This window comes from Salminus brasiliensis, chromosome 3 (assembly GCF_030463535.1).
Source record: "Salminus brasiliensis chromosome 3, fSalBra1.hap2, whole genome shotgun sequence".
Classification (NCBI taxonomy): Eukaryota; Metazoa; Chordata; class Actinopteri; order Characiformes; family Bryconidae; genus Salminus; species Salminus brasiliensis.
Window position 1 is genome coordinate 3010388 of NC_132880.1, and position 24417 is coordinate 3034804.

Consider the following 24417-nt stretch of genomic DNA (forward strand, 5'->3'; position numbering starts at 1 on the left):
TCTCCTGTAAACGGTCATGAGTTCTATTAGCAGGTCATTGTTTCAGGATGGAGCCAATAATGTCAGTCATCGTCGCTGCTGGACATAAATCTGATTACTGCACACATACACACACACACACACACACACACACACACACACACACACACACACACATAATGGCTTGCATCCTTCAGCCACTCTACTACAGGTCTTATTCCCCAAAGAATGGCTAAAACCAGAAAACAGCTTCTGCCAAAGGGCACATTCAGCACAGGAGCTCTGATTCTTGAGATAATTGGCCTACTTTTATTCAATCTGGCACTCTATCACAGTGGAAGTGAAGATATCAGGCCATACAGGCCACCAGAATACTGTGAAACCTGAGCATTGGGTCTATTAGGTAAAGATAGCACGCATCACCAACAATTAGCGTCTGACCAATCTGAGAATTGTCACTAATCCTAATCATTTTAATAAACTAAAAAATAGGATATTATTAGGATAACATTGCTAGGATAATATTAACCCCAGGATTTTTATACTGCAATGTACTGATGTACTGATTATTGCTTACTTAGCATAGTGCTAACTGCCGAAGTCGTCGCACACTTGCGTCAAAGTTTTAGTTTATTTTATATGATTTTAACATTATTTGATGCACTACATCTATATAAACGGCCTCCCTGGAATGGTTTAATGACAAGTGTGATTTATGCATGCATATTACACAATGCTAACAGAATTAAGGCTTCAGTACGTAAGCTAGCACGGTTGCTAAATTAGCTGTAGTGCATGTAGTGCAAGACTGAAGATCAAAACTGTCACATTATTATTACGAGACGCCTTAGTAACCATTAACCTTGGCCCTGCAGTGGAAAAGAGGCCACTAATATCACGATAAAGAACGGTTCAGCTAGGCTAATGCAAGTCTACGTCCCCCAATAAGGTTTCCTATTGCCTCCCGCACAAAGCGCACAGTCCACGCCCACCCATGCTCCCCATCGGCTCTATTGAAAAAGGCCCCATCACCAGGAGCGCTGCAGTCAGACTGTGAATCCTCAGAAGCCTGTGAACACTGTCAGGCTTCCTGCCCTCGTTACGACACTGTGTCTGACTAACTTGGCGGTACGACAGCAAGCTGGTGTCATGTCTTTCTACTTGTCTTAGCACACTGAGCTTATTTGGACTCAGGCAAATAAGATCACATACAGAGCAACTGCAGGCTACGTTCCAGCCTGTGGGTATTTCATCGCTAAGCGTCCAGCCTGACTTGACCGGGCCTTAATTACACGCTGCTTCTGTGAACGAAACATGCTTGAAGTCGTATTAACTAGATTGCCATCTGCAGTCCAGTGTTCCTCTCCCACCAAAATTTATAGGCCAGTCTCTTCCTGAGAGTGCGCCTGACAGACCAATTACATAACTAGCCTCTGTCTGATGTAATTGAAATGCCACAGAGACGCTTCTCGAAGGCTTCTGCGACAGTGCAGCAGGAACTGCAGAGCAAATGTCGCGAACAAAGGCTTTTACCAGTAAAGTCCGGTTAAATCGAGGACACGGTCACCTTTCCGGTGCTAAATTTTACAATAACTAGCATTTCAAGCTGCAAGGGAGGGAGCAATCTGTCTAGTGTGCAATGGGATGGGATGTGAGTGTGTGTGGGTGGGTGTTTAGAGTGGAGGGGCACTGCAACTACCCCATCCATACACAGTTGGATGCCCCTCTGGTTCTGACCTAGATTCGTGGAGCCCATCCCAGCTATTAGGGATCGCCAATTGCAACATCACTTCATCACTGTTTCTGACTCCCTTTTCCTCCCATTTCCCTCTTTCTCTCTCTCTCGCTCTTTGACCACTGCAGTATCCTGATAATAGAGGTGTAGATTCTGGAATTTTAAGAAATTTAACACAGAATAATTTGTGAAGAAGGCTTATTTAATAAACCACTGAATCCATAAATTAATTCACCATCTTTTCCAATTATTTCAGGTTGAGGATCACGGTGGGTCCAAACATAGAAGAACCACATTCGTAATAGAGCATAGAACCTTTTAAAGGTCTCAAAGAACATAACTTGAATTAAAGGTTCTTCACACTTTCACAACTTCTACAAAAATGGTTCTTTATGGAACCAAGAGGTTCTTCTATGGCACTATGTACCATTACCAGGTCAAGTTCACCTACCATGTGTTTTTGGAAGGTATCCGGAGGATACCCAATGGGACGAATACACCAAACTTTTCACAGAAGGAGACCAGAGTGAGGATCGAATCCACAACCTTAGGCCTCTATAGCTGTACGGCTAAGTACTAACTACACACTGTACAAAAAAAAAAAAAAAAAACAGTAAGCCAAGCCTTTAAGTTCAATTTTGGCATTCATTATGATCCAGTTGAGCATTATAAACTTCACACAGCCGAATCTCCACCTTTAGACCACGTCCTTGCATGTGTTAAATGCAGCATGCGTGACTGGTGATGCCTTCCACAACGATGCCCAATGTCCCCTCATGCAAAGCATTCGAACAGCCTCGCACAAGCCTGACAGATCAACCAGCTCAGGAGCGTATTAACCTCGCTTTAAAATCAGGGAATAAAAGTACTCCCCTTGTGAAGATGAGCATTTCAATTTTCAGTGGAGCTGCAGCATAAAAGACACAGGGTCCTTGCACATGGTACAAGAGGTGGGACATCCCATACATATTAGGCATCACACTTCTTGAAGGTGATGTGATGAAGGCAGTAAAAAAGGCAAGTATAAGAATCTGAGACACCTTGACAAGAACCGATGTTGATGGATACACGACTAAATCAGAACATCCAAAACATCAGGCAGGTCTTGTGGGGTGTTCCCGGTATGCAGCGGTCAGCGTCTACCAAAAGTGCTCCAAGGAAAGACAACCAGTGCACCGGCGACAGGGTCATGGGCACCAACATCTTATTGATTCAACCCACGGAGATCCCCCATAAAACAACTTACAGGACTGCTTAAAGAATCTGCTGCTAACATCTTAGAGCCAGATTCCACAGTGATGTTGCAGGGTCAAATTTTCTAAACCAAACTGACCTTAATACCCTCCTAAAATATCTATCTATATCTATCTATAAGACTAGACATCCATGACAGTGTGAGTAAGACACCACTTTGACCTTGCAGCTCCTGCTCTTCCAGATTCAGGGGCGTCCTTGACGTTTCAGCAGGAGACCCCACCAAATATCTCCACCTGCTTTCCAGACAGATCCCAGACCTGCCACTCCCAGACCAAATTCAAAGCAAGATAACAGATCGCACCTTGAATGAACGTACTCAAGGTGCTCATCTAAAATCAGAGTTCACCAAACTGAACTAATTCTGCAGTCGTTTAGTTCCACACTCAAACCAAACCATGTGGTTTTCCTGAACATGCTACATTAATGCAGCCCGTGTGAACTGCAGGTTCCATCCAAAGGCCAGCTGGCATTTACAGCAGCAAGTATGTGCAGATGGTCCAATGTGGGGTAAATGGCAACACTGCGATACTCATCTGTGCACACTTTGTGAGCCAGTGTGTGGATGCAGATAGCTTTGAATGTCAAGCTTGAAATTTAGACCATTCATTGCCGACTGGCCAAAAATGTCTGCGTGCACGCATGCAAGCGCGAGTGTGTGTGTGAATGATTTTCTCATTGTCCAGATGCTACAGGCAAGAGGTCATCTGTTGCTGTGATGCAGTGAGGAGTCTGGGCCATTATACTGTGGGGACGCAGGCTCGCTGGTAAGATCAGGGCTAATGCAATTCCACCATGACGTTCTTTATCCAACTTAAGGCCTAAAATCATCCATCAATCCGTTTGGAAAGTAGCACGCTATGCTTTGAGCTCCTATTTGTTGACAGTATACTCTCATGTCTTGAACTGTGAACCGAGTATCAAGGGCTGAGTGTTTTGTTACACCCGTATGGACAAAAGTATTGGGACACCTGCTCGTTCTTTCATTGTTTCTTCTGAAATCAAGGTTTTTGTTGGAGTCTTTACTGTCCATGGGAAAAAAAATGTTTTACTAGACTTTAGAGGAGCATTGCTGTCAGGATTTGATTGCATTCAGCGATAAGAGCGTTGGATGATCACCACCCCACCTCATCATCCTCAACTCCCCAACTTATCCCAAAAGTACTGAATGGACCACCATCTATCATTCCAGAGAACACTGGAGTCCTACTGCTCCAAAGTTCAGTGCTGGGGGGCTTTATACCCCTCTAGCCCACGCCTGGCATTAGGAGGCATGGTGCCAATATGTTCATGTTTTTCTGCTCTAATGAATACAACTTAAAGTATCTGAATTAATAAATTAGAAGGGGTGTCCACAAACATTTGGATTTATAGTGTATTTTGCCAAAATACTCAATAGTGAGTAAACAAAATGTATTTATTGTCATATCTAATTTAGAGCAATGTGGTCTTCTCATTATTATCACTACAAATAATGAAATAACAAAACATTATCTTGACAAAGTTAATCAAATCCTGTTGGCTGTTGAGCTCTTGAGGCTTTCATTAAAAATCTGGTGTTCATATCAGTGAGTACACTGATTTCCCACAACTCCTTTCGCTCCATCTTAATCATTTTCTTGTTCTTTTTTTTATACTTCTTTATTTTACAAAAAGCATTCAACTGCTTTTAAACCCCTTCACCCCAACCTACAGTAATTCGTTCTGTACTGCATCCATTTTTAATGAGCCCGGCAGGATGTCTGATGAAAGGGGGGCAGGGACAGCACCGGTCAGCCTACAGCTTCAATTAGCACTTAGTCTGTGCCATCCTTTCTATTCACTTAAGAGACTGGCACACAGTCGCACCCCCTCCGCCATATGTGTGCCTGGTCTGTCCACTTCAGCATGAGGCACAGAGAACTGAAGCCTCTTTGCTTGCTCCACCAGCCACCAGTGCCTCAGTACATCTAGCTACACTTAGCACTAAAATAAGCATGACCAGGAGAACCAATGACACGGAACCGTACGCTGTACCGACAAGCAGACAGCTGACAGAGCGCGGAAAGTGAATTAGGTTTCCTGACTGTGCTGTGGTGCTTCTTAATCACTGTGGGTAATTGCATTATGCTGGGGGGAGCTAGAAAGTCTGACGGAGCAGGACTTGGGGTTTAAGGACACGTCCTACTGGATCTGCACTTGGACAAGATCACAAGTCTGTAGATCATGTTCAAAGATGAAGCGTGAATTGTATGGAGGTTGTAATATTGGCTTGGTGCGAGAATTTGAGTAACTTAGTTACGTTGTGATGGCTAGACGACTGGGACTGGGTCATAACATCTCCAAAACATCAAGCAGGTGTTTGCAGTATGCAGTGGTCAGTACCTACCAAAAGTGCTACAAGGAAGGACAACTGGTGAACTGGTGACAGGGCATAGGGGGCCGAGACTAACTGTAATAAGCCTTTCTGCGTTAAAAGGTTAAATGAATATTTGCCTGATTAAATGATTCTTCAAATATCATAACCTTTTAAAAAGGTTCAAAAGATTTGATTATTACTAAGGTGGATGATTATATAGGTAGTAATATTGAATTTAAAAGGATAGATAGATAGATAGATAGATAGATAGATAGAGAAAAGTAAGGGGGTTTGGATGGATGGATGGAGGTTTAGGTATCTATCTATCAATCTTTTGGGAATGGAAGTATCTATCTATCTATGTGTCTATCTTTCTGACCATTCTGAGTCCTTAAAATAGACCTTTTTGGCTTAGAGTACACTGACACCTCCCTAAAATGCTCAGAAAAGTGTACTGTGACATAATTATTCATGATAACGCCAAAATATCATCATATCGGCCACCCCTAGGTATGGCCTATTAGTATTATGGCATGTTACATATAGTAGTTTACATTTACGGCATTTAGCTGATGCTCTTATCCAGTATACAAGAGACTTACAACGTCACTCATATTACAAAGCTGGGCCAATGTAGTGTTAGGAGTCTTGCCCAAGGACTCTTATTGGTGTAGTGCAGCATAGGCACCCAGACCAGGAATCGAACCCCAGTCTCCCACGTGGTGTGGTAGCTCACTGGCAGGTAGTGGTGTTATCTGTTGCGCCACACCAACCAGTTGCATTATTTTCGATACTGCAGTTTGGCAGGCAAATCAACAACTTACTATTCAATACTTTCAGTTCTAAATGTACAAATAATACATATTAATTTAGCTGTAAAATGTGTTTAATAAACAGTTTAAACAGCTTCACAGGCCCTGATTAATGCTTAAAACTGACACTGACCACTGACATGCGCAATCCCGTCCACAACGAAGCTTAACACCTCCCCAAGAGACCATTTCTTCATTTTCTGCCATGAAATTGCCATCAAAATGAAGAGGTTCTTGCACTGTGCCAACCCTTATACAGAATCCATCATGCAGTCAGCTATGAGCCACCTCTAAAGCAAGCTCTTTCTCACTGCACCCAAAGGCTTAAAAGCAGAAGCTCAGACATATTTAATCTCATATTTTAATCTATCATATTAATCCAGCATGCTATATAGTCTATAATATGCTGCAAACTGGGAGGCAGCTCCAGTGCAAGGTATTAGCAAAGGCAAGAAGAGCACATGGATGCAGCATGAGGAGGAGAAGAGCATGCAGGGCGTGGAGGGAGAAATGCACAGACATGCAGAGAGCATGAGCTTTCTACATGCCAGATACACCGAGCAGCTCGTGCATTTGGTTTAATAATAATTCAGATCTGTAAAACAAGCTCATAGCATCGATTAGAGAGAGATTAGATGAGGCATAAAGCCAGGGCTTTATAAGGGCTGGAGAGGAGTACAAGAACCGTGCAGCAGAGCTAGCGAGAAACGAGGGAGGCAGGAAGGGAGGGGGGAGAAAAAGGTGTGTCCGCCTTCGAGAGAAGAGCAGAAAATTAACCAGCTACACCAATTTTAGCTGTGCAGAATAGAAAAACTCGCCAGTTTAGGCTCTATTTTAGCAAAGAGGTAAACACACACAAAAATACAGCGGTTAGATCATTCAAAAGCAAAAGCAAAAGCAAAAATGCCCCTAGACTGAGAGGGGGAATTTGTGCATGGATTAAAAACCCCCCCTCCCCAAGACAAAGCCCCACGTGGTTAATACAGAGGTCAGAAATCCCCCATTTTTGCGCATCTAACACCAAAAGATGCTGCTGAGCTGCACATCTCCACACCTCGCGCAGGTTCCAGCACCCCTTCCTAACTTTCAATGCAAGTCAATGTACAAACACATAACCAGGCCATTCTGCAGCACTATTCGCCCTGAGATGCTCAACCACATCGGCCAGATTCACTATGCAATATTTATATATATAAATACAGCTAAAATCATTCACGCGCACTGTCGACTGATGCACTGCACTGCAAAGGGAGAGAGCGGCGCCCCCCTGCAAACGAGGCAGCATCAGCACCCTGAAACTGCGCCAGTGTCCCTTCGAGCCCAGAATTCAGTGATATTAGCATGCAAGAAAGACACAACCCCAAATCTACAGAGCTTTACACTTTACCCAACGGCCCAAAGGCAAAAAACAAAGGAAAGGCGATGACGGGGGGCGGCGGAGGGGGGGAGAGAGGGGGGGGGGGGGGGGTCGCTGGCCAGCCACGCCGATGCTGAGCTGCTTTAATGGGGCACTGGGGGCAATGTTTTCAGTCAGAAATCCAGTCAAATTCGCCCCTAAAACTAACCTGATCTCCACGCCGGTCAACGCTAGCTCGCCAACACGCACCTCAGTCAACGTAACGGTTTTTTTTTGGGTCAAATTTCCTCCAAAACTCACTGCAGCGGTACAAATTCTGCCCCACGGCAAAACCTCCACACCTACAGAGCTGTTTTTAGATCTTACTGCTCATTAAAATCATAAATCAACACTAATAAACCTTAATAAATGTGAATTTAACGCTGTCAGAGCCGGCTCGAGCGCTAGCTAGCTAGCTAACTTAGCTAACTGAAGGCTAGCGAGCGAGCTAACCGTCCTCACGTTCAGACAGACAGACAGCTACCTGTATTAAGAAGAGCCCAAATATCTGCTTAAAAATATTGAAAGCTCACATAAATCTCACCCAAAAAACCCTTATTAATCACATACTCCTCCAAAACGTCTTAAATGGCCGTTTAAATGCATATTATTTGGTCTAAATGGTCAGAAAGGCAGCTAAGGTGACACCGGCATCCTTTGGGTTTGACAAAGCCGGCCAGGCCCGTCCATACACACCCAGCAACGGCAGAAAACCTCTCTCACACAGCAACAGCGAGGTGCCGGCGGGTCTCACCGCACAGACCGGCCTGGGTCGGGCTCCACACCCTCACTGAGCAGCGCGGTGTGTGTATTCTGTGTGTAAGGTGAGCGGGTTTGGCTTACCTGTGTGACACGCAGAGTTACTGTCCGTCCAACTGCAGGCAGTCAGTCAGCGCTCGCCTCTACTAATAGAACGGCGCAGTTCCGTCGGCGGCCTGGCGGAGAGGGGGGCGCTGAAGAGTTGCGTTTGGGTGTGTTAGGCTGGGCCTGGCATTGTGTCATCTACAGGACCCGCTGGTGAGGAGAGAGGCAGTGCTGCTCTTATAATATTAATATTTTGCTACTACGTTTATGCTTTTAAAGGGTCCTGCAGTTTTCTTGTGTGTAATCTGTTCTCCCTTTTTGATTTTGTCTCATGTATTGCTGTGGATTGCTGTGAATTCATGGTCTAAATGTCCATGGATAAAACCCTACGTTTTTCTTGTGTTGAGTTATCTAGAGTTTTAGGATTAAGGATTTTCTCACCTCTCAAACCCACCGTTTATGTGACTGGGCCTGCAAGACTGTGTAAGATAGGTTGCACATCTTGAGTGGTTCCCTCTTCCAGGCGGTTGCTGGGGGAAACTATATTATACACAACATGTCCAAATATTTTTGGACACCCCTTCTAATGTATGCATTCAGCTACTATAAGTTGCACCCATTGCTGACGCAATCCACACACACACTTGTCTAGTCCCTGTAGAGACGTATTGCCAATAAAACTCTATGTCTCTATGTCTAATGCCAGGGGTGAGCTAGAGGGGTATAAATCCCCCCAGCGTTGACATGTGGAGCAGTGGGGGAACTGTGCTCTCTGGAATGATGGTTGGTGCTCCATCCAACATCCAACAACCTCACTAATGCACTTGTTGAATTCAATCAACACTTCACAGCAATGCTCCAAATGATCGAGCAGGTGTCCCAATACTTTTGTCCATACAGTGTATCAGGTGGTTGGTTTGGGGATGCTAGGTAGTTGCTAGGCGGTTGCTATGCTGTTGCTAAGAGGTTGCTAGGTGATTGCTATTGCGTTACTAGGTGCATGTTAAACAGTTGCTAAGCGCTCAGGTGGTGGCTATGGGGTTGCTAAGCAGTTCCACTGGAGTTGTGGTGGTTATTGGTTGCTAGGTTGTTTCTAGGCAGTTGCTATGTTATCCCAGGTGGTTGCTAGGGTGTCTCAGGTGCTTGGTAGCATGTTGCCAAGAGGTGCCGTGGTACCCAGTGTGGTTGGTTGAGTGTTACTAGTGTATCTGTGCATGTGTATATTTTCATAAGGAGGGTGCACAAACTTTTGCACCCCATTCATTCCTCTGGGTATTGCTTTGCAGTAGACAGCCATAATAACCACTGTTCTGGTTAGCCGCTCTGTCGCGGCTGAAACACTCAGACACTTCCTTGCTGAAAACTTTTTTACGCTTTTTGTTATTTTCCTGCATATGTGGCAACCGACCTTAGATCTGCTTAGCAACCAGACCACCCGTGAATGAGTAGGCATTTCTCAACTGAGCAGAGAGAGTGACAGAGTGAGATAGAGAGAGAGATGGTGTATATATAATTACACATATAATTGTGTAATGTAGGGATATGTTTGGCTTGTTACTTATGTTTCACCCTTAGCTAATACACTTTCATCTGTAGTAAAACGTTCATTAAAAAAATAAAAAAAAACAAATATGTCAACATTATTAAGGTTTGCGTTTACGCCTCAGTCTATAAGCTAACTACAATGTTCCTTGTGTCACTGGCTGCAACGCAAGCCTAAAGCATTACCCTGTGCCTAACAGTTGGGCAGGTGTTCTCTTCATGAAATTCTGCACCCATTTCTCTGAACATACCTTCACTCATTGTGGCCACAAAGCTCAATTTTAACGGCATCAGTCCACAGGTCTGAGGTTCTACAATGCACACCTCAGACGCTGAATTTGGGAGTGAGGATACAGGAGAGGTTTTCTTCTCATGAGTCTTTAATGAAGGTGAAGACGGCTACCTGAAAATGGTGTGCTCTCTTCTCAGAGTCTTATATCTTCTCCTGCTTTGTGGGCATCCATTGTTGTAATTGCTCGGAGTGATATTCAGCTGCTTAGAGGAGCCCATGGCTCATAGTTGTTTGTTAGGCCAAGGTTTCGAAGAGTCCTTAAGGAGAAGCTGTGTACATGCAACAATACAGATCACTGTATAGAGCACTATTATAGGGAGCAGAATTCCACTCATGGAGAGCAGAGTGAATGACTGGGCCCTCTTAAAAGGTTCTGAAGTCAATGAAAAGCATCCAAAGCTTTTTTCTGGTTAGAGAACTGAGCCAAAAAAATGAGGCCTTGCAATGCCCAGCTTCTCTCTGTGTTCACCCCCAGTATAACCAGTAGTCTATGAGCACCCCTGCTGTAAGCTGTGTCCTGCTGGGCAGGAGTGGAGAATCCTGCTGCAGATACAGCTGATGTCATGCTACTTGATTAAAGTTCACTTTTCAGCCACTTGATGGCGCCTTTGACTCACTTTGCCTTTAAGTCAGTGTCTGTTACTAACCTGTGTTTTGTATGTTTGGTGTGTGTGTGTGTGTGTGTGTGTGTGTGCGTGTGTTTGTTAGCATGAATAAATCATGTGTTTTTTCATTTTTCACCATTTATTTAAAACGTCAGACACAGAGATAAAAAGATGGGATGGAGGGTAGAGTTTCACATGAGGGGTCCGGTTCTTCAGTGCCGCATGAGAACCAGATGTTGTAGAACTGTTAAAATCTGTTGACTAAGACTGCTGTCAGGTGCTGGTCCTGAAACAGAGAAAAACACTTGTGAAAAATGACGGTCAAACCACTTGTACATGGTTCTTTACAGAACCTGTTAAACATGGGCCTATTTACCACCCTGTTATTTTACCTCTCCCTCACCTTTCCTTTTATAGGGAATGTGTAAATTTTTTTAAGACTACAATAAGTAGTAATTTTTGTAATTACTGTGGAGTCCAGATCGTGTTGCTTCCTCTGGGTATCAAGTAGGCTTCAGATTGTGAGGTCTGGTTAGCCTTCAGCCAAGCATACCGCCATCACTTTACAGCTAGCTTCATTGGCCTCATGGCTCTCCCTGGCCAGCCACGGCAGTGCTTAACCCAGTCAGCTAGCATTAGCTTTTAGCCTTTTTAGCCTCCCCTCCATATTCTCCTGAAGTAGTCGTTGCGTCGTAGCCTAAATTATGTCGGGTTTGGCTTGAACATGCTCATGTGGGGCTCACATGAGTGGAATGTGGACTAGGTGGGTTCCAGGTGGGCATGGGCTCTGAGTGAATTTGTATATACGTTTTGACCAGGACCCAGTTGGGCTTCCCAAATAGACCTCATTGGTACAGCCCACCTTAATATGACGTGGGTCTTATCTAGGCCCCAGTCTAGTGCAGTGTACAACCCAGATAGGGCCCATGTATAACCCCTCCTGGTCCCATCACTGACCCTGGTGGGCATCCATATCTGGGGGCAATGTGGAACCTATGGACAAAATGTTCTGGTTCCCAGTTGGGCGACCCATACAGGCCCCACATGGGCATGTTAGCTGGGTTGAGGTTTTGGAATTGGCCTCTTAGTTCGGCTGGATGTTTTTTTGGAGGAGGAACAGCAGTGTTTGAGGTATATATATATATAATTTCTTTAATTTCTGACATAAAAAAGACCTGTGACTTACCTCTGACATTTATCCAGACATGATGTGTTTAACAAAAGCTGTTGGAGAAAACAACAAGCAATGATTTCCATATCCTCTCTAGTATGGGTGCTCTAGTATGGGTATATATATATGTAGGCATCATATATTTAGGTACATAACTCCAGTACTAGTACTGTCTTCGTCTTTCTCCGTTGTTGAGATCCATGGTGTGTTTGTGTGATGAAGACAATCTGCTCTTACCTTCATAATTGATGCAGCCATTGCTGTCTTCTTGTCCAGCCATCACCTGCTCAACCTCCTTCTCTGTCATCTTTTCTCCTATAGGGGGAGCAGATTGATGACCCTGCCTCAGTGATTCCATACACTCCTAAAAATAAGGGTGCTACAAATGGCTCTTTGAGTCATAAAAGAACCACTGTTAGTTCATATTTGTCAAAGAAATGTGGGAAGAACCCATAAAAGACCCAAAAATGTTCTTTATCAATGTAATGGTCACATCTCTCTTACAAAAATAGTTCCTCTATGGCATCGCTCAAAGAACCTTTTGTAGCACCTTTATTTTTTGTAGTGTGTAGAGTCAGTACATTGATCTCCTCATATCAGGAAGCATCAAATTCATACAGTCTTCTGGTTTTACAGTATTTTCCACTGCCCCAGTCACAGCATCAGTCACAGCTCTATAGCATTAGAGACTGATTCTACTAATATTCAGGGGCCCTGGCAGGGATTTTGGGCCCCATTGAAAGAGATAAGATATTACACTGGGCCCCGTAACTCTAATAATTCCATCAAAATACTCTATTAATACATTTTTAAGTATTAAACATCCCTATCTGTACTGTACTGTTATTATACTGTAAAAAATCCATTTCACAGGTTCTGCTGTACCTAATGTTTGAAGGACGTGGCGAAGCTCTGCTCCCATTACAGTCCCGTTTCCTTCTTTGTCAAAGACCCTCAACCCCTCCACAAAGTCCTCGAATGTGCCTCGCTGCTTTGACTTGGATATGTGCTGGAACATGGGCAGGAACGTCTCAAAGTCCATCAGTTTGGTGTTCAGTTCTAAAGCCAGACCAACAGGAGGCTTCATCAGAACCACAGAGCGCTTGAAACACGGTTTATACTGGCTGTAAAATCTACTGGTTTAAGGTCAAGCAGCAAACAGCGTACTGTGTGGTGACAATTAAGAACAAACAAAGCTTTTGATCTTCTGACCTTCAGGTTTGGGCTTGCCTAGTACCCTCATGACCTCAGCGTTAGTGGGGTTCTGACCCAGCGCCCTCATGACGTCACCACACTGAGCATAGGAAATCTTCATTTCTCCATTGGGTGTTCTATCAAACAGCATGAAGGCCTCCTTGAACTCTGTGTGGGCAGATAAGAAGCTCAGATAAAGCACGTCTGTTAACCTAACCTAAACCAACATGAACTTTTTGAGAGCTGTATGTTGTTGATGCCTGTAAAAAATCTCTCTTTTTGTTGCTATTTTTCATTTTTGACATAATGTGAAAATCAGGCCAATAGAAATGATCAGATGGTTTGTCCCTCCTCCTGTAAAGTTGATATTTTGGAGATATTTTTGAATAAATTTGGAGATATTTCTTATATTTTGCAAAAAACAAAGAAAAAAAGATGCTAGCTAGCATCAAAAGTGAATTTTCTAATATAACAAATGATTCATATTCATAAAATATTTAATGATCAAACAGTTTTAGCAAATTTATGACTATATATATATATATATATATATATATATATATATATGATTACACTCGTTTAATGAGTTTTAATAATTTAATTAATAAATCATTTAATTTAATAACCATCCATCAGTATAACCATTTTCCTCCTGCTCAGGGTTCTATTGGGCGCAAGGCAGGAATTTTTCCTGGACAGGGCACCAGTCCATTACAGGGTTCCCACAAGCAGTCACTAACACACTAACACACCTAGGGGCAATTAAGCAATGTAGCCAATTCACCTACCAGGTGTATTTTTGGGGGATGGGAGGAAACAAGGGGGACACGGGGAGAACACACCAAACTCCCTGACAGTACCTACCTGCCACCATGCTGGCCAATTTAAAATCTGCTATTTTTTAAAGTCACAACATCCTATGCATTTTATGTGTATTTTTATGCTTATTTATTAAATATTTTTTAATGTATACATAAATACTATATATATATATATATATATATATATATATATATATATATATATATATATAGTAAATATATGTATATTAAATGCCCCAAATGCTTTCAACTGTTTACATTTTGCTTCCAAATGTTTTTAAATGGTGGTGTTAAACTTTATTTTATTTGATATGTTTGTGAAGTTATACGCAACGCTTAATTCTAAATATGCAAATTCTTACCTTCAATCTGATCAGAGCTGAACTCGATCTGGGAGGAGAGAACACAAGAGTTAAACGTCACTCTGATGCACCTCGTTGTTAAAGAAAATGTCCCACTACTGTTCCATGTCGAAGAACCCAATGTGCTCAGAGGGCCGAGCCAACTCTGCCGACTGACTGACCAACACCAAAGAAAACACCAGACGACCACCCAGGCTGAGCTTTGGACCAAGTATGTCCCAACTGTCGTCCTCCACTCAGCCAAGCTGCAGATGCTAACAGGGCCCACAATGGAGCCCAACAGGCTATTTGGGGTCATTCCACCAAGGTCATGAACTGCCATTTTCCCCCGACCCATTACGAGATCTAAGAATAACGGACGCCTGCCTCCTGGACCAGGGGAGAAGCCACTGTGAAACCCCATCCTCCTGCAGCGTCCCTGGGGTGAAAGACGGGGCAAAATGGATCATAGGCACGCTAAGCTTCAACAGGGGAGCTTTTTCGCAGACCAGCTCGAAGCGTGCTGAAGAACGCGGAGAACAAATGGAAAGACAGGTGGACTGAGTGACTGCTGATAGGATGAAGAGCGTTAACATGTGTTATTCATACGCATCCAGCATCTACGCTGCATGTCCACATGTTTGTGGACACGTCTTCTAATGAATGCTGAATTCAACTACTTTAAGTTGCTCCCATTGTTGACATTGCACACACTCACACACTTGTCTAGTCCCTGTAAAGAAGTACTGCCAATAGAATAGAATAGTCTACCTGGACTATAGGACCAGGACTATAGGACTGTAGAACTATTGGACTATTGGACTATCGGCTATTAAGGATATTTACTAGTCTCGCTAAATGAGTAAATGTGTGTATTGATGTACATTAGCATGCTGTAGCTGCCTGGTTTCAGAGGTAATGCCACCCTCACACACACACACACACACTGTCACAGTCCTACAACTGAAGCTTTCTTGAACACCCCCCAAGCCACAACATCCCAACTATGGTGGATCCCATGTGTCCCCAGAAATATGATCACCCTAGCATTTGGATCAGGTGTTTTTAAGATGATGACCAGCACACATTCAACCAGGGGTATTCAAACTTTTGACTGGTACTCTATATGTATGCTTTGCCCCCTGGATAACCACTCTCACATGTGTAGCTTCACAGTTACCCCGGTGACCCCTGGGTCCATTCACCACCATTGTAAAAAAATTAGAGTTGTCAATGGATCCCTAACAACGAACCATTTCACCTCAAACACACTCAGATCTTCTATTGCTTGGATACTCACTGCGATGCACTTCGGGTCAAACTCTGGCTCCTTTCGCTTCTCTGGTTCTGGAGGAGATGCTGGCTTTGCCGCCTCTTTCTTGGGCTCTGGTTTCTTGGGAGCCATGCTCTTAAGACTGGCTAGGCTACAGGGGAGAACAGGAGGTGCTGTGGCCCGAGGTAAGAAGGAACAGGGTTGGGAATGAACAGATGGGTTTTATACCCACCTCCAGCTCCCTCAGGCTCAACCAGAGGGAAGGACCATCCCATCTGAGATGCCATCATGCCCCCGTATAAGGTCCGGAGGCTGAGGCGCTGAGAGACGAGGCTAAACCAGCCGGCTCTCTGAGGAGAGCATTAGCATGTCCGCATATTGTCCTCTCCATGATGATGACGGCGAGCTAATGGCAGTGTCATTAGGTCGTTAAGTTTACTTTGTGGTGGGACAGAGAAAGAGACGGGGTAGCTTGTAGAACAATGCTGGGGGAGCTTTGGAGAGCGTTTTTCTTTCTGCATGTGTGAAGGAAGTGAGGTGCAGGACATTTATCTGCTGGTATTTCTTCTTTGAGACGTATGGTCTATTTTGACTGTAGCATGTCTCTAATGGGCTTGAGGAGGAATGTGCTCCTGGGATGTGTTCTTTGCCGTGTGGGCCCCAAACTGGCTCAGTTACGGAAGAAGAGATGATGGATGGACCACTGCACTGAAGAATCTTGAGGAAGGATACTTGCTCTGTAATGTAAGATGGTGCATTGTGGAGGTTTACTTGAGGAATGGCATTCATGAACTTCTGAGAAGGTTAATGGCAACCTCCTAATGGAGCTCCTCGGTGAACACAGATTAAACACTGACCTTCTCACTGTATTTGGTTCTTGGTGGAGCTGTTTTGAACTACTTTGCTTCTTCTGCATCTGTAAGTCAGAGACTACCCTTCATTTATTGGATTTCCAGTTAAAAATTACCATCACCTTCAAGATTTATTTATATCCTCATATATAAATAGAAGATAATCCACTTGCATAAGAAAGGAGAAAGTCAACACAACTTGAGATCAAAAAAAAAAAAGGATCCCAAGAGATAAAAAGATAAGATAGACTTTGGGATCCCCAACAACAGTTCAAGGGAGACCTGCTAGACCACCAAACCCTCTCCAATCACATAACACGCTCTTAAAGTTGAATTCTGGCTTCAGATCTGAGAACATGAAAAGATGTGAGGACATAGAAAATTCTCAGAACTGGCCCAGAGTCCAGACCTTAATGTCAATGAATGTGTTTGGGATGTCTCGCAGTGCAGAAAATGCTCTAAAACCTCTTAGACTGAACTTCGGAGGCATGAAAGCATATGGAAAGCTGGTCTCCTGAAATGAACGGATGCTGTCATGAAGTTAAGGGATCTAAACTCTCAAACATCTGATAACAAATGCAGATCTCGAGGAATCTGTGTCAAGAATTAATAGATGGTTCTCACATTGCCGTAACAGCTCTTTCTAGAAATGCGAAAACGCATTATGTTTACCCTTGTATTAAATGTGAATGAGATCTGTCTCTGATCACCCCTGAATGTGGTTTGAGTGATCCGATCATAATCCGATCACAATCCGATCACAGTGTGCCTTGGGGGTGTTTACATCTGGCTTTTCACCACCAAAAAATCCTGGTAATGCCAGGTGTAAACAGGGTCCCTAACAGTATAATTTACTCCATTATAGGCCTGTTTACACCTGGCAATAAGCTGCATTTTTGGTGATCGGATCTCGATCTGATTTCACTTGTCCACATGAAAAGCCAGGTGAAAAAACACCCCCAATAAGCACTGTGATTGGTTTATGATCAGATCACTTAAACTAGGTTTGACGGTGCCCAGAGTCTAATCTCCTTCACATTTAACACAAGTATAAATGCTGGAAAGTAAAATCTGATCTCATCTGATTACGCTGGGGGTGCATTTTAATGACAAGTATAAACAGAATCAGGTCAGACCCAGATCCTCTCCAGAGACAAAACACATGTCAATTCCAGGTGTAAACCGGCCCTATGAGTTCAGTAGGCCACCTATAGATCTTCTGCAACACCTGGGCCCTCAAATGAAAGGTGGGTCTGCTGCTGATGCTCCTGTAGGTGGACTTCTGATAGGCCTGCTGTTTTTGATACCCATCTTGAGAAGGTGTGTCTGCAGTGATGCTACTGTGGTCCCACCAGTCTGCTGTGATTCCTTCAGAGGCAGACGTGCTACACCATCAGCCACAAGCAAAAAACCACAGGAGCTACATCATTACATCAAAAACAGCCACAGGCTGATTGAGAGTCCAGTAGAGCTGAGAGCCCTCTGGAAAGTGCTGCATGCTTCATGACAGATATACCTTTCTGTATCCTAGTGGCTCAATCGTCACTGTGGGCAGCGAGGACCCAGCCTGGGAAGAGTGGAGGATTAGCAAAATCCAGACTTAGTTTCATAGGAAGACGCAGCTGCCAACTTCTCTAGCTTACTTAACCTTTTGGAGGCTGCCACATAAACATTTGCGGTAATCATCCAGTAAAAAACACTTTAACGAGAGGAGGTCTGCGGTTTCACGAGACACCCTGGCCCTCCTGCTGTCTATGAAAATGACAAGCAGTCACCCTGTCTCCACCAGGAACCTCAAGAGCTCAAGGCATCTGCTTTAGACAACACAGAGATCCCATTTCAAACCAATGCAGTTGCTGTGTACACTATCTGTCCAAAAGTTTGTAGACACCCCTTCTAATTAAACCATTCAGCTACTCTAGGTTGCACCTGTTACTGACACATACGTGCAAATGCACATGCACAGCTTATCTAGTCACTTTAGAGAAGTACTGCCAATAGAATAGGACTCTCTGAAGCAGAGAAACAGGAACCTATTGGCACCATGCTGCCTAATGCCAGGTGTGGGCTAGCGGAGTATAAAGCACCCCAGCATTGAGGAGCTGTGTTCTCTGGAATGATGGATGGTGTTTCTTCGAATCCTGCATTCGAGTTTAGCAGAGGAGGAGCAGAGCCCTCATGCCCACATCGCATCTCTGACTGGACAGACTGAAGACCATTAGCCCCTCTGAAGACCCCAAGCACTGAAGAGACTCAGTAACTCACCGGTAAAAATGCTGGAGTTGAATATTTTTGAACCTGGAGACTTTCCTAATTGTGTTTGGTTGGATTATGGGTGGATCTAGGAAAGGGCAGGAACTTCAGCCATTGCTAAGCAAGAATGATAAATTTGGGACATAGCTTTTATGGGAATGTCTTTGATGTATATTTGCATATTTAATGTATTTATCCTTTGGTTTGTGTTCGAAGGAGAGGATTGCAGAGACTGGCCAGGACACAAACACACTAAAATGTTATTGTTTATTTGCCTTTATTCTGATAGTTTACTGTATTTGTGCTTATTCGCATTTATTCTAGTGATATGTAGCATTACAGGGTACAAACACGTCCAATTATTAATAGTAATATTGTCACTTACATTATTATTAATATTTTATTGTATTATTAGTAGTAACTAGTAAAATTATTAGGAAAGCAGAGGGGTACAGCTGTGCCCCTCTATATTCTGTGTGTGCCCCAGCACAACCAGAAGTCTGGCTGTAATTAAGTAATTCCTTAATTAACCTGGTTCTCAGTTCAGCACAGACAGCAACATCAAGACGGCAGCGTACCCTGAGCTGATAGGCGAGTTGATTAAGCTGGTCGAGCAGCTTAACTCTGGATCATCGTAAAGTGTGTTTTCATTTGAGGGTAATGGTTAAGCTGGTCAACCAGTATGGCCAACTAGACCAGTGAGATAGATGTTTGGTGGATCAGGGTGGTCAGCTTGGTCATGATCGCCAACCAACTTGGTCACACTGGTCATGCAGGTCAACCAGTGTGGTCATGCTGGCCATACCAGTTCGGTTAGATTGGCCATTCTGAGAAACCAGTTAAACCATCACATTTAAGAGAACGTACTCTATGCTGGACAGGCTGATTTTTCAGCAGGGTGTTCAAGATGTAATATTCTGAGAGGCCCTGCTGAGCTGGATCAACTGTTGCTTATCATTCTGAATCCACCAGGAGGCGCCAAAGACACACTGATCCTCTCAGCAACTACATCAGCCACTGTGTGCATTTCAGATCAATGGGTTTCTGGGTTTTTGCCTCAGTTTCATAGAAACAGTTACTCCAATAAAAGCATCATAAGCTATTGTTTAATACCCTTGATTTCAGAAGGAACAGTTAATGAGCAGATGTCCCAATACTTTTGTCCATGTAGTGTATGTATATTTGGCCCCAGGTTCTTGAATAAAAGTCACAGATACCATGATTAAACTGCAGAGAACAGCTTTACTGGAAAAACATACAAACAACAGCACAAAGCATTTTACAGAGGAAAAGATGGAGCTGATTAATAAGTTAAAAATCTCAGGCTTTGATTTGAAAATACATTTTCTATTTGTCTCACAATCATGTGGTAGTTTGGACACGTATCCAGGAGCTTCCTCATCCACTCAGAAGTTCATATAGTTTCATTTCATTTTAAAAAGCTTTATTTTACTTCACCTTCATTAATAATCCAATTAACCAAAAGCTGTGGTTCCAATTAATCCAGTAAAATCGATTCTTTTAAAGGCGGATTTGATTTGCATAGCACCACTTTGAACTACGTCCCTTTTACAACCTCACAGCTGCAGAGACCAATGAACTCTGCTGATGAATGGATGAGATGTCTTTGGCAAGCAGAATTAATACAGAAGGGTGTTGAAGAAGGAACATGCTAGCAAGGGACGAGTACACTGAGCCACGCCTGACCACAGTGTTGGTTAACTGGCTTTTGCAGGCTGTGGCTTAATGTGCTTGGTTGTCCCCTACAGGGTGCAGTTGGAATCTAGGGATCTCCTACAGTTAGCCACCCTCAGGTAGGTCTCCACTTTGTGCATGTCCTTCTTGAAGCAGGCCAGCAGACGGAAGCTCTTTCTGAGGTTGCTTTCGCCCATGGTCTGGTAGAAGTCTTCGAATGGTAGGGGCAGGGACTCGTTGTCATCCATGTTGGGTTGGCCATCCAGACATCCCTGTAGAGTTTACACAGAGCACAGAAACGCTCGAACACTCGGACTCTGTGTTCAAGCGCTACAAATGTATTCTAATTGGCCAGACAGGCCTTCAGTACTGCTCGTGAAGGCCCAACCAATAGGAGGCTTCACTTGGCAGTTAATGTCTACCCCATCACATGTAATGCTGCCGACACTGGGAGGGTGAGGACTGACCCATGCCTTCTCTGACACATGTGCAACCAGCCACCGCCTCTTTCTGAACTGCTGCCAGTGCAACGTCACCGTACACCAAGCGCACTAGGTTCCCAGCTCTGTTGCATCAGCTAACAGATGCCTGTGCCGGCCAGCATCACACTGAAGTGATGTGGGTAGAGAGAGAGACACCGACCCACCCGGAGAGAGCAAGGCCAGTTGTGCTCTCTCAGGCTCCGGCTGCTGATGGCAGGCAGCATGACCCGGGATTCGAACCAGCGATCCTCAGGTAATCATTTGACCGTATCTCTTGTTGTGACTAAAACTTACTAATTAAATAAGCTTAGTGATTAGCAGATGTATTTGTTCTATTCTCAGAACTCATTGGACCTTCTCTGAAGGCCTAGAAGGTCCAGAAGGATCCCAGTACAAAAAGGACAGTTTTTCCCATGTTCTTCTTCATGATACATTCAAATCTGTGCTCTAATGGTGTCTCTTTTTATATGTAGTAACTAAATTATTTAATGAAGCCTTAGTTTAACTCTAGCTGGTGTCTTACAGAAGCATGTACAAGAGATTTCAACTATTTAAGCAGTTAGAGAATCAGTTAAGCATTCAGTCGGTTCTTTGGGAGGCCATGGTTTGTACAGAACCATTGCCTTTGCTAAAGAACCCTTGAGGAACCTTTATTTAAGGAGGTCTATTTAGAACAGTGTATTTAATACATTACTGTCTTTAATAATCCAGAGCTGCTGCCCATCTCTGTCCACTTACTTTGATAAGCACACTGATGCCCACTTTCAGGTCAGCCAGCTTCTCTGTGATCTGGTTGGGGTTTCCGAGGATCCTGCTGGGGTACTCCCAGGACTCGATAAGACGGTATGAGATGTGCAGCAATTTCAGCACCTTGCAAGATAATAAAGTTTTAAGGCAATAATTCATTTAAATATGTTTATATTATAAAAGGTCTGTTTTTAGAGAACATTAACAGAGGTCCATCAAAGGTCATCATGAAACTGGACGTCAGATTTCCATCCCAAGCATGAAAATATTACATTATACTTTCATTTACTTTATTAAATAAGATTCTCCCAGTATAAAGTAACCGATTAATATCACTGCCTTGAAAATGATGAGCAGTGCTGTGTCTTACAGAGCTTTTCTGGGTCTCGTCCTTGCCAGTGGGAGCTTCAATGGAGTCTGAGTTGCAGAAGGACAGGGGGAAAATCTTGCTCAGCTGTCTGCGTTCATCGGGCAGCAGACTTTCCTCCTGTAGAACGACAACACAACCAGTAAAACAGCCACTTCATGAAGACGCTTCTACAAACTTCTAATTTCTGTGCTCATATTATACTGTAGGATGAATTATGGACAATATGGACGCTGAGAGCCGACCTCATGCTGGAATATTATTTTAAGCTAACTTCAAGCATTGCTTCTGTAGCTCCTTATTTCTGTAGCTCAGCTAGACATGGCCTAGACTGTCTTTGAAGCAGTGCTTATTTCAACAATAAGATAAAGGAGTTTTACAAAATCAGTGATCATCTTGGCAGCCAGCTGATGAAGGTGTTGCACACGGATGACTGCGTTGTTGAAGAGCCGCTGGTTCTCAGAGGTGGAGCCCTGGCTAACGTATAGACTAGCCACCAGAACGGAGAGCAGCACCAAACCTGTAACGTGAGACAGAAGGCCTTTAAGGTTACTTTCATATTTGGACTGGGTTTAGTGAAGATCTCCAGTGGCAACTTACAGCTGACATGGCAGAATCACCAGTATTAAAATCATTGTTCCACCTGATTTAGACTCCGAGAGTTTAATACTTCAGCCATACCAGCCATAACATTAAAACCACTGACAGATAAAGTGCTTAGAATTGACTCAGATCTTGAAGGTGGTCCAAACCATCAGAGCAGGTGGTCAGCATCTATCAAAGGTGCTCCAGTAGGTGACCATGTCTCGCTGATGCGATCCATAGAGGCTTAAAGGATCTGCTGCTAACATGTGGAGCCAGATTCCACAGAACGCTTCCAGAGGTCTTTTGGAGACCATGCCTGGATGGCTCACAGTGTGTTTCACAATATTAGGTGCAGGTATAAGGAGTCTTTCAGCCCAGACTGTTTTCAGGTACTGTACAACACAGCCAATCAGAACATCCAGAGGTCAGTCATTTGCATAGGCCTTAAAGGCACGGTAACTGAAGGGAAATGAAGTGAAGTGAAGACCTTACCTTTAGCCATTTTCAGTCTTCAGTCAGCTCAGAAGTCTCTCAGTTGAAAGCTGGTGAGTGATTGTCTCTCTCGCTCTGGTGGGCTGATATTTATATGTGAGCAGAGCTTGTTTAAATGCATCTATACGAGGAACCCGATACTTTCTCTGATTATATCTGCTGTATTTCTATGCATTAGTTTACACATAGTTTCACCTGTATATGCTAATGTGCTTTCTGGCATTTTTGCGTATGGCCGTTTCCATGACTTGTGGAGGGATGATCACTCTTCCTGCACTAGACGAATGAACTTGGCATTCAGAAAGCAGAAGCAATAGACAGTACAGCTACAGCTGCTCCAGCTACCTTGCTGACCGGACTGTCCGGTCTGAATTGGACTGAAATCATAGACTTATCTTGTGAATCTGAGAAGAATTTTATGATTGCTATGGTTACGAAGAGTGAATTAGCTGTATTTTTCTGGAGTCTAGAAGAAGAGCATCTAGATTCAGGTCAGCATCAGCATCATCCGTGTAGTCTAAAAGCACAAGAACTAGGAAATCAAACAGAATGATTCTTTTATATCAAACAGATCAATCTGGAAAAGCTAAATGAAAGGATTTGTTGTAGTCAGGAGTCTTCAGGGATAACCTATCATCTATGATATGATCAGAAGTGAGTGCAGACACCTGTACTGTAAGCCTGAAAGTTCACCGAACTTCAAAGCTTTGAATGTACTTAAGGTATTAAACCCTGCACGCTAGACAGGGATTGTAGGACAAGGATTCAGGCCTGTTCTGAACTCTATTTTACTTTTAGTGCAGAATCTCCATTCAGACGACTGTTTAGTCTAGTGGTAGGCTTAGTCCCTGTCCAAGGAACATACCCATAATGTTAGAACTACTCAAATACATCAGGTTAGATTAGCTCATAAGGTCGATGTCAGTGCATTAACGCACACGATTAACCCTTTTTTTTTAAGTTGACAGCACTAATCACGACCTTATGAGTTTGCTGACGGGCCAAAAGTGTTATTACAAACTTCTATTACCAAAGAAAAGCTCCACCAGTTTGTACAGACGCCCCTGTAGTTACTGAGTAATACACCTTAGGATTAGTTTCAAACTTTGACTTTCCAAGTTTGTCCTCCAGTAGACTCCCAACTTCACAGAGTCTAATGACGTATTAGCATCATTCGCTACTGTTGAGCTCAGAGGGTAGATCACACTTTATTTCTGCTGAAACATGGATAAAGTCTCATAACTAGCCCTCATCTCTCTCTCTCACACACAGCTGCTCCTTCTTCTTCGACACAGTGGTGGCATCTGCCATCTTTTATGGAGTGGTCTGCTGGGGCAGTAGCATCTCGACGGCAGATAAGAAGAGACTGGACAAACTCATAAAGAGGG

At 43.6% G+C, this 24417-nt stretch overlaps 3 protein-coding genes across 7 annotated transcripts in view; all 3 read right to left on the reverse strand.

The window, feature by feature from the left end:
- Positions 1-8471, reverse strand: part of maptb (microtubule-associated protein tau b) — a 43636-nt gene extending 35165 nt beyond the window's left edge. For 2 of the 5 annotated variants that reach the window (XM_072675177.1, XM_072675176.1), the window contains exon 1: positions 8358-8465. The gene's annotated coding sequence lies outside the window, so the exon portion shown is untranslated. Of the gene's footprint in view, positions 1-8357 lie in introns of all 5 variants that reach the window. The other 3 variants (XM_072675180.1, XM_072675178.1, XM_072675179.1) reach the window with 3 other exon arrangements.
- Positions 8472-11952: 3481 nt separating this feature from the next.
- On the reverse strand, positions 11953-15689 carry myl4 (myosin, light chain 4, alkali; atrial, embryonic). Its single transcript, XM_072674553.1, has 6 exons — positions 15585-15689; positions 14306-14333; positions 13141-13290; positions 12814-12987; positions 12166-12243; positions 11953-11981 (listed from the first exon to the last, which is right to left on the reverse strand). The coding sequence occupies exons 1-6, from the start codon at positions 15687-15689 to the stop codon at positions 11953-11955; spliced, it is 564 nt and encodes a 187-aa protein (XP_072530654.1).
- A 4194-nt stretch (positions 15690-19883) lies between these two features.
- Positions 19884-23082, reverse strand: gh1 (growth hormone 1). The gene is made up of 5 exons (XM_072675181.1): positions 23030-23082; positions 22333-22472; positions 21956-22072; positions 21577-21708; positions 19884-20628 (listed from the first exon to the last, which is right to left on the reverse strand). The coding sequence occupies exons 1-5, from the start codon at positions 23037-23039 to the stop codon at positions 20425-20427; spliced, it is 603 nt and encodes a 200-aa protein (XP_072531282.1). The 5' UTR covers positions 23040-23082; the 3' UTR covers positions 19884-20424.
- Positions 23083-24417: the final 1335 nt, after the last annotated feature.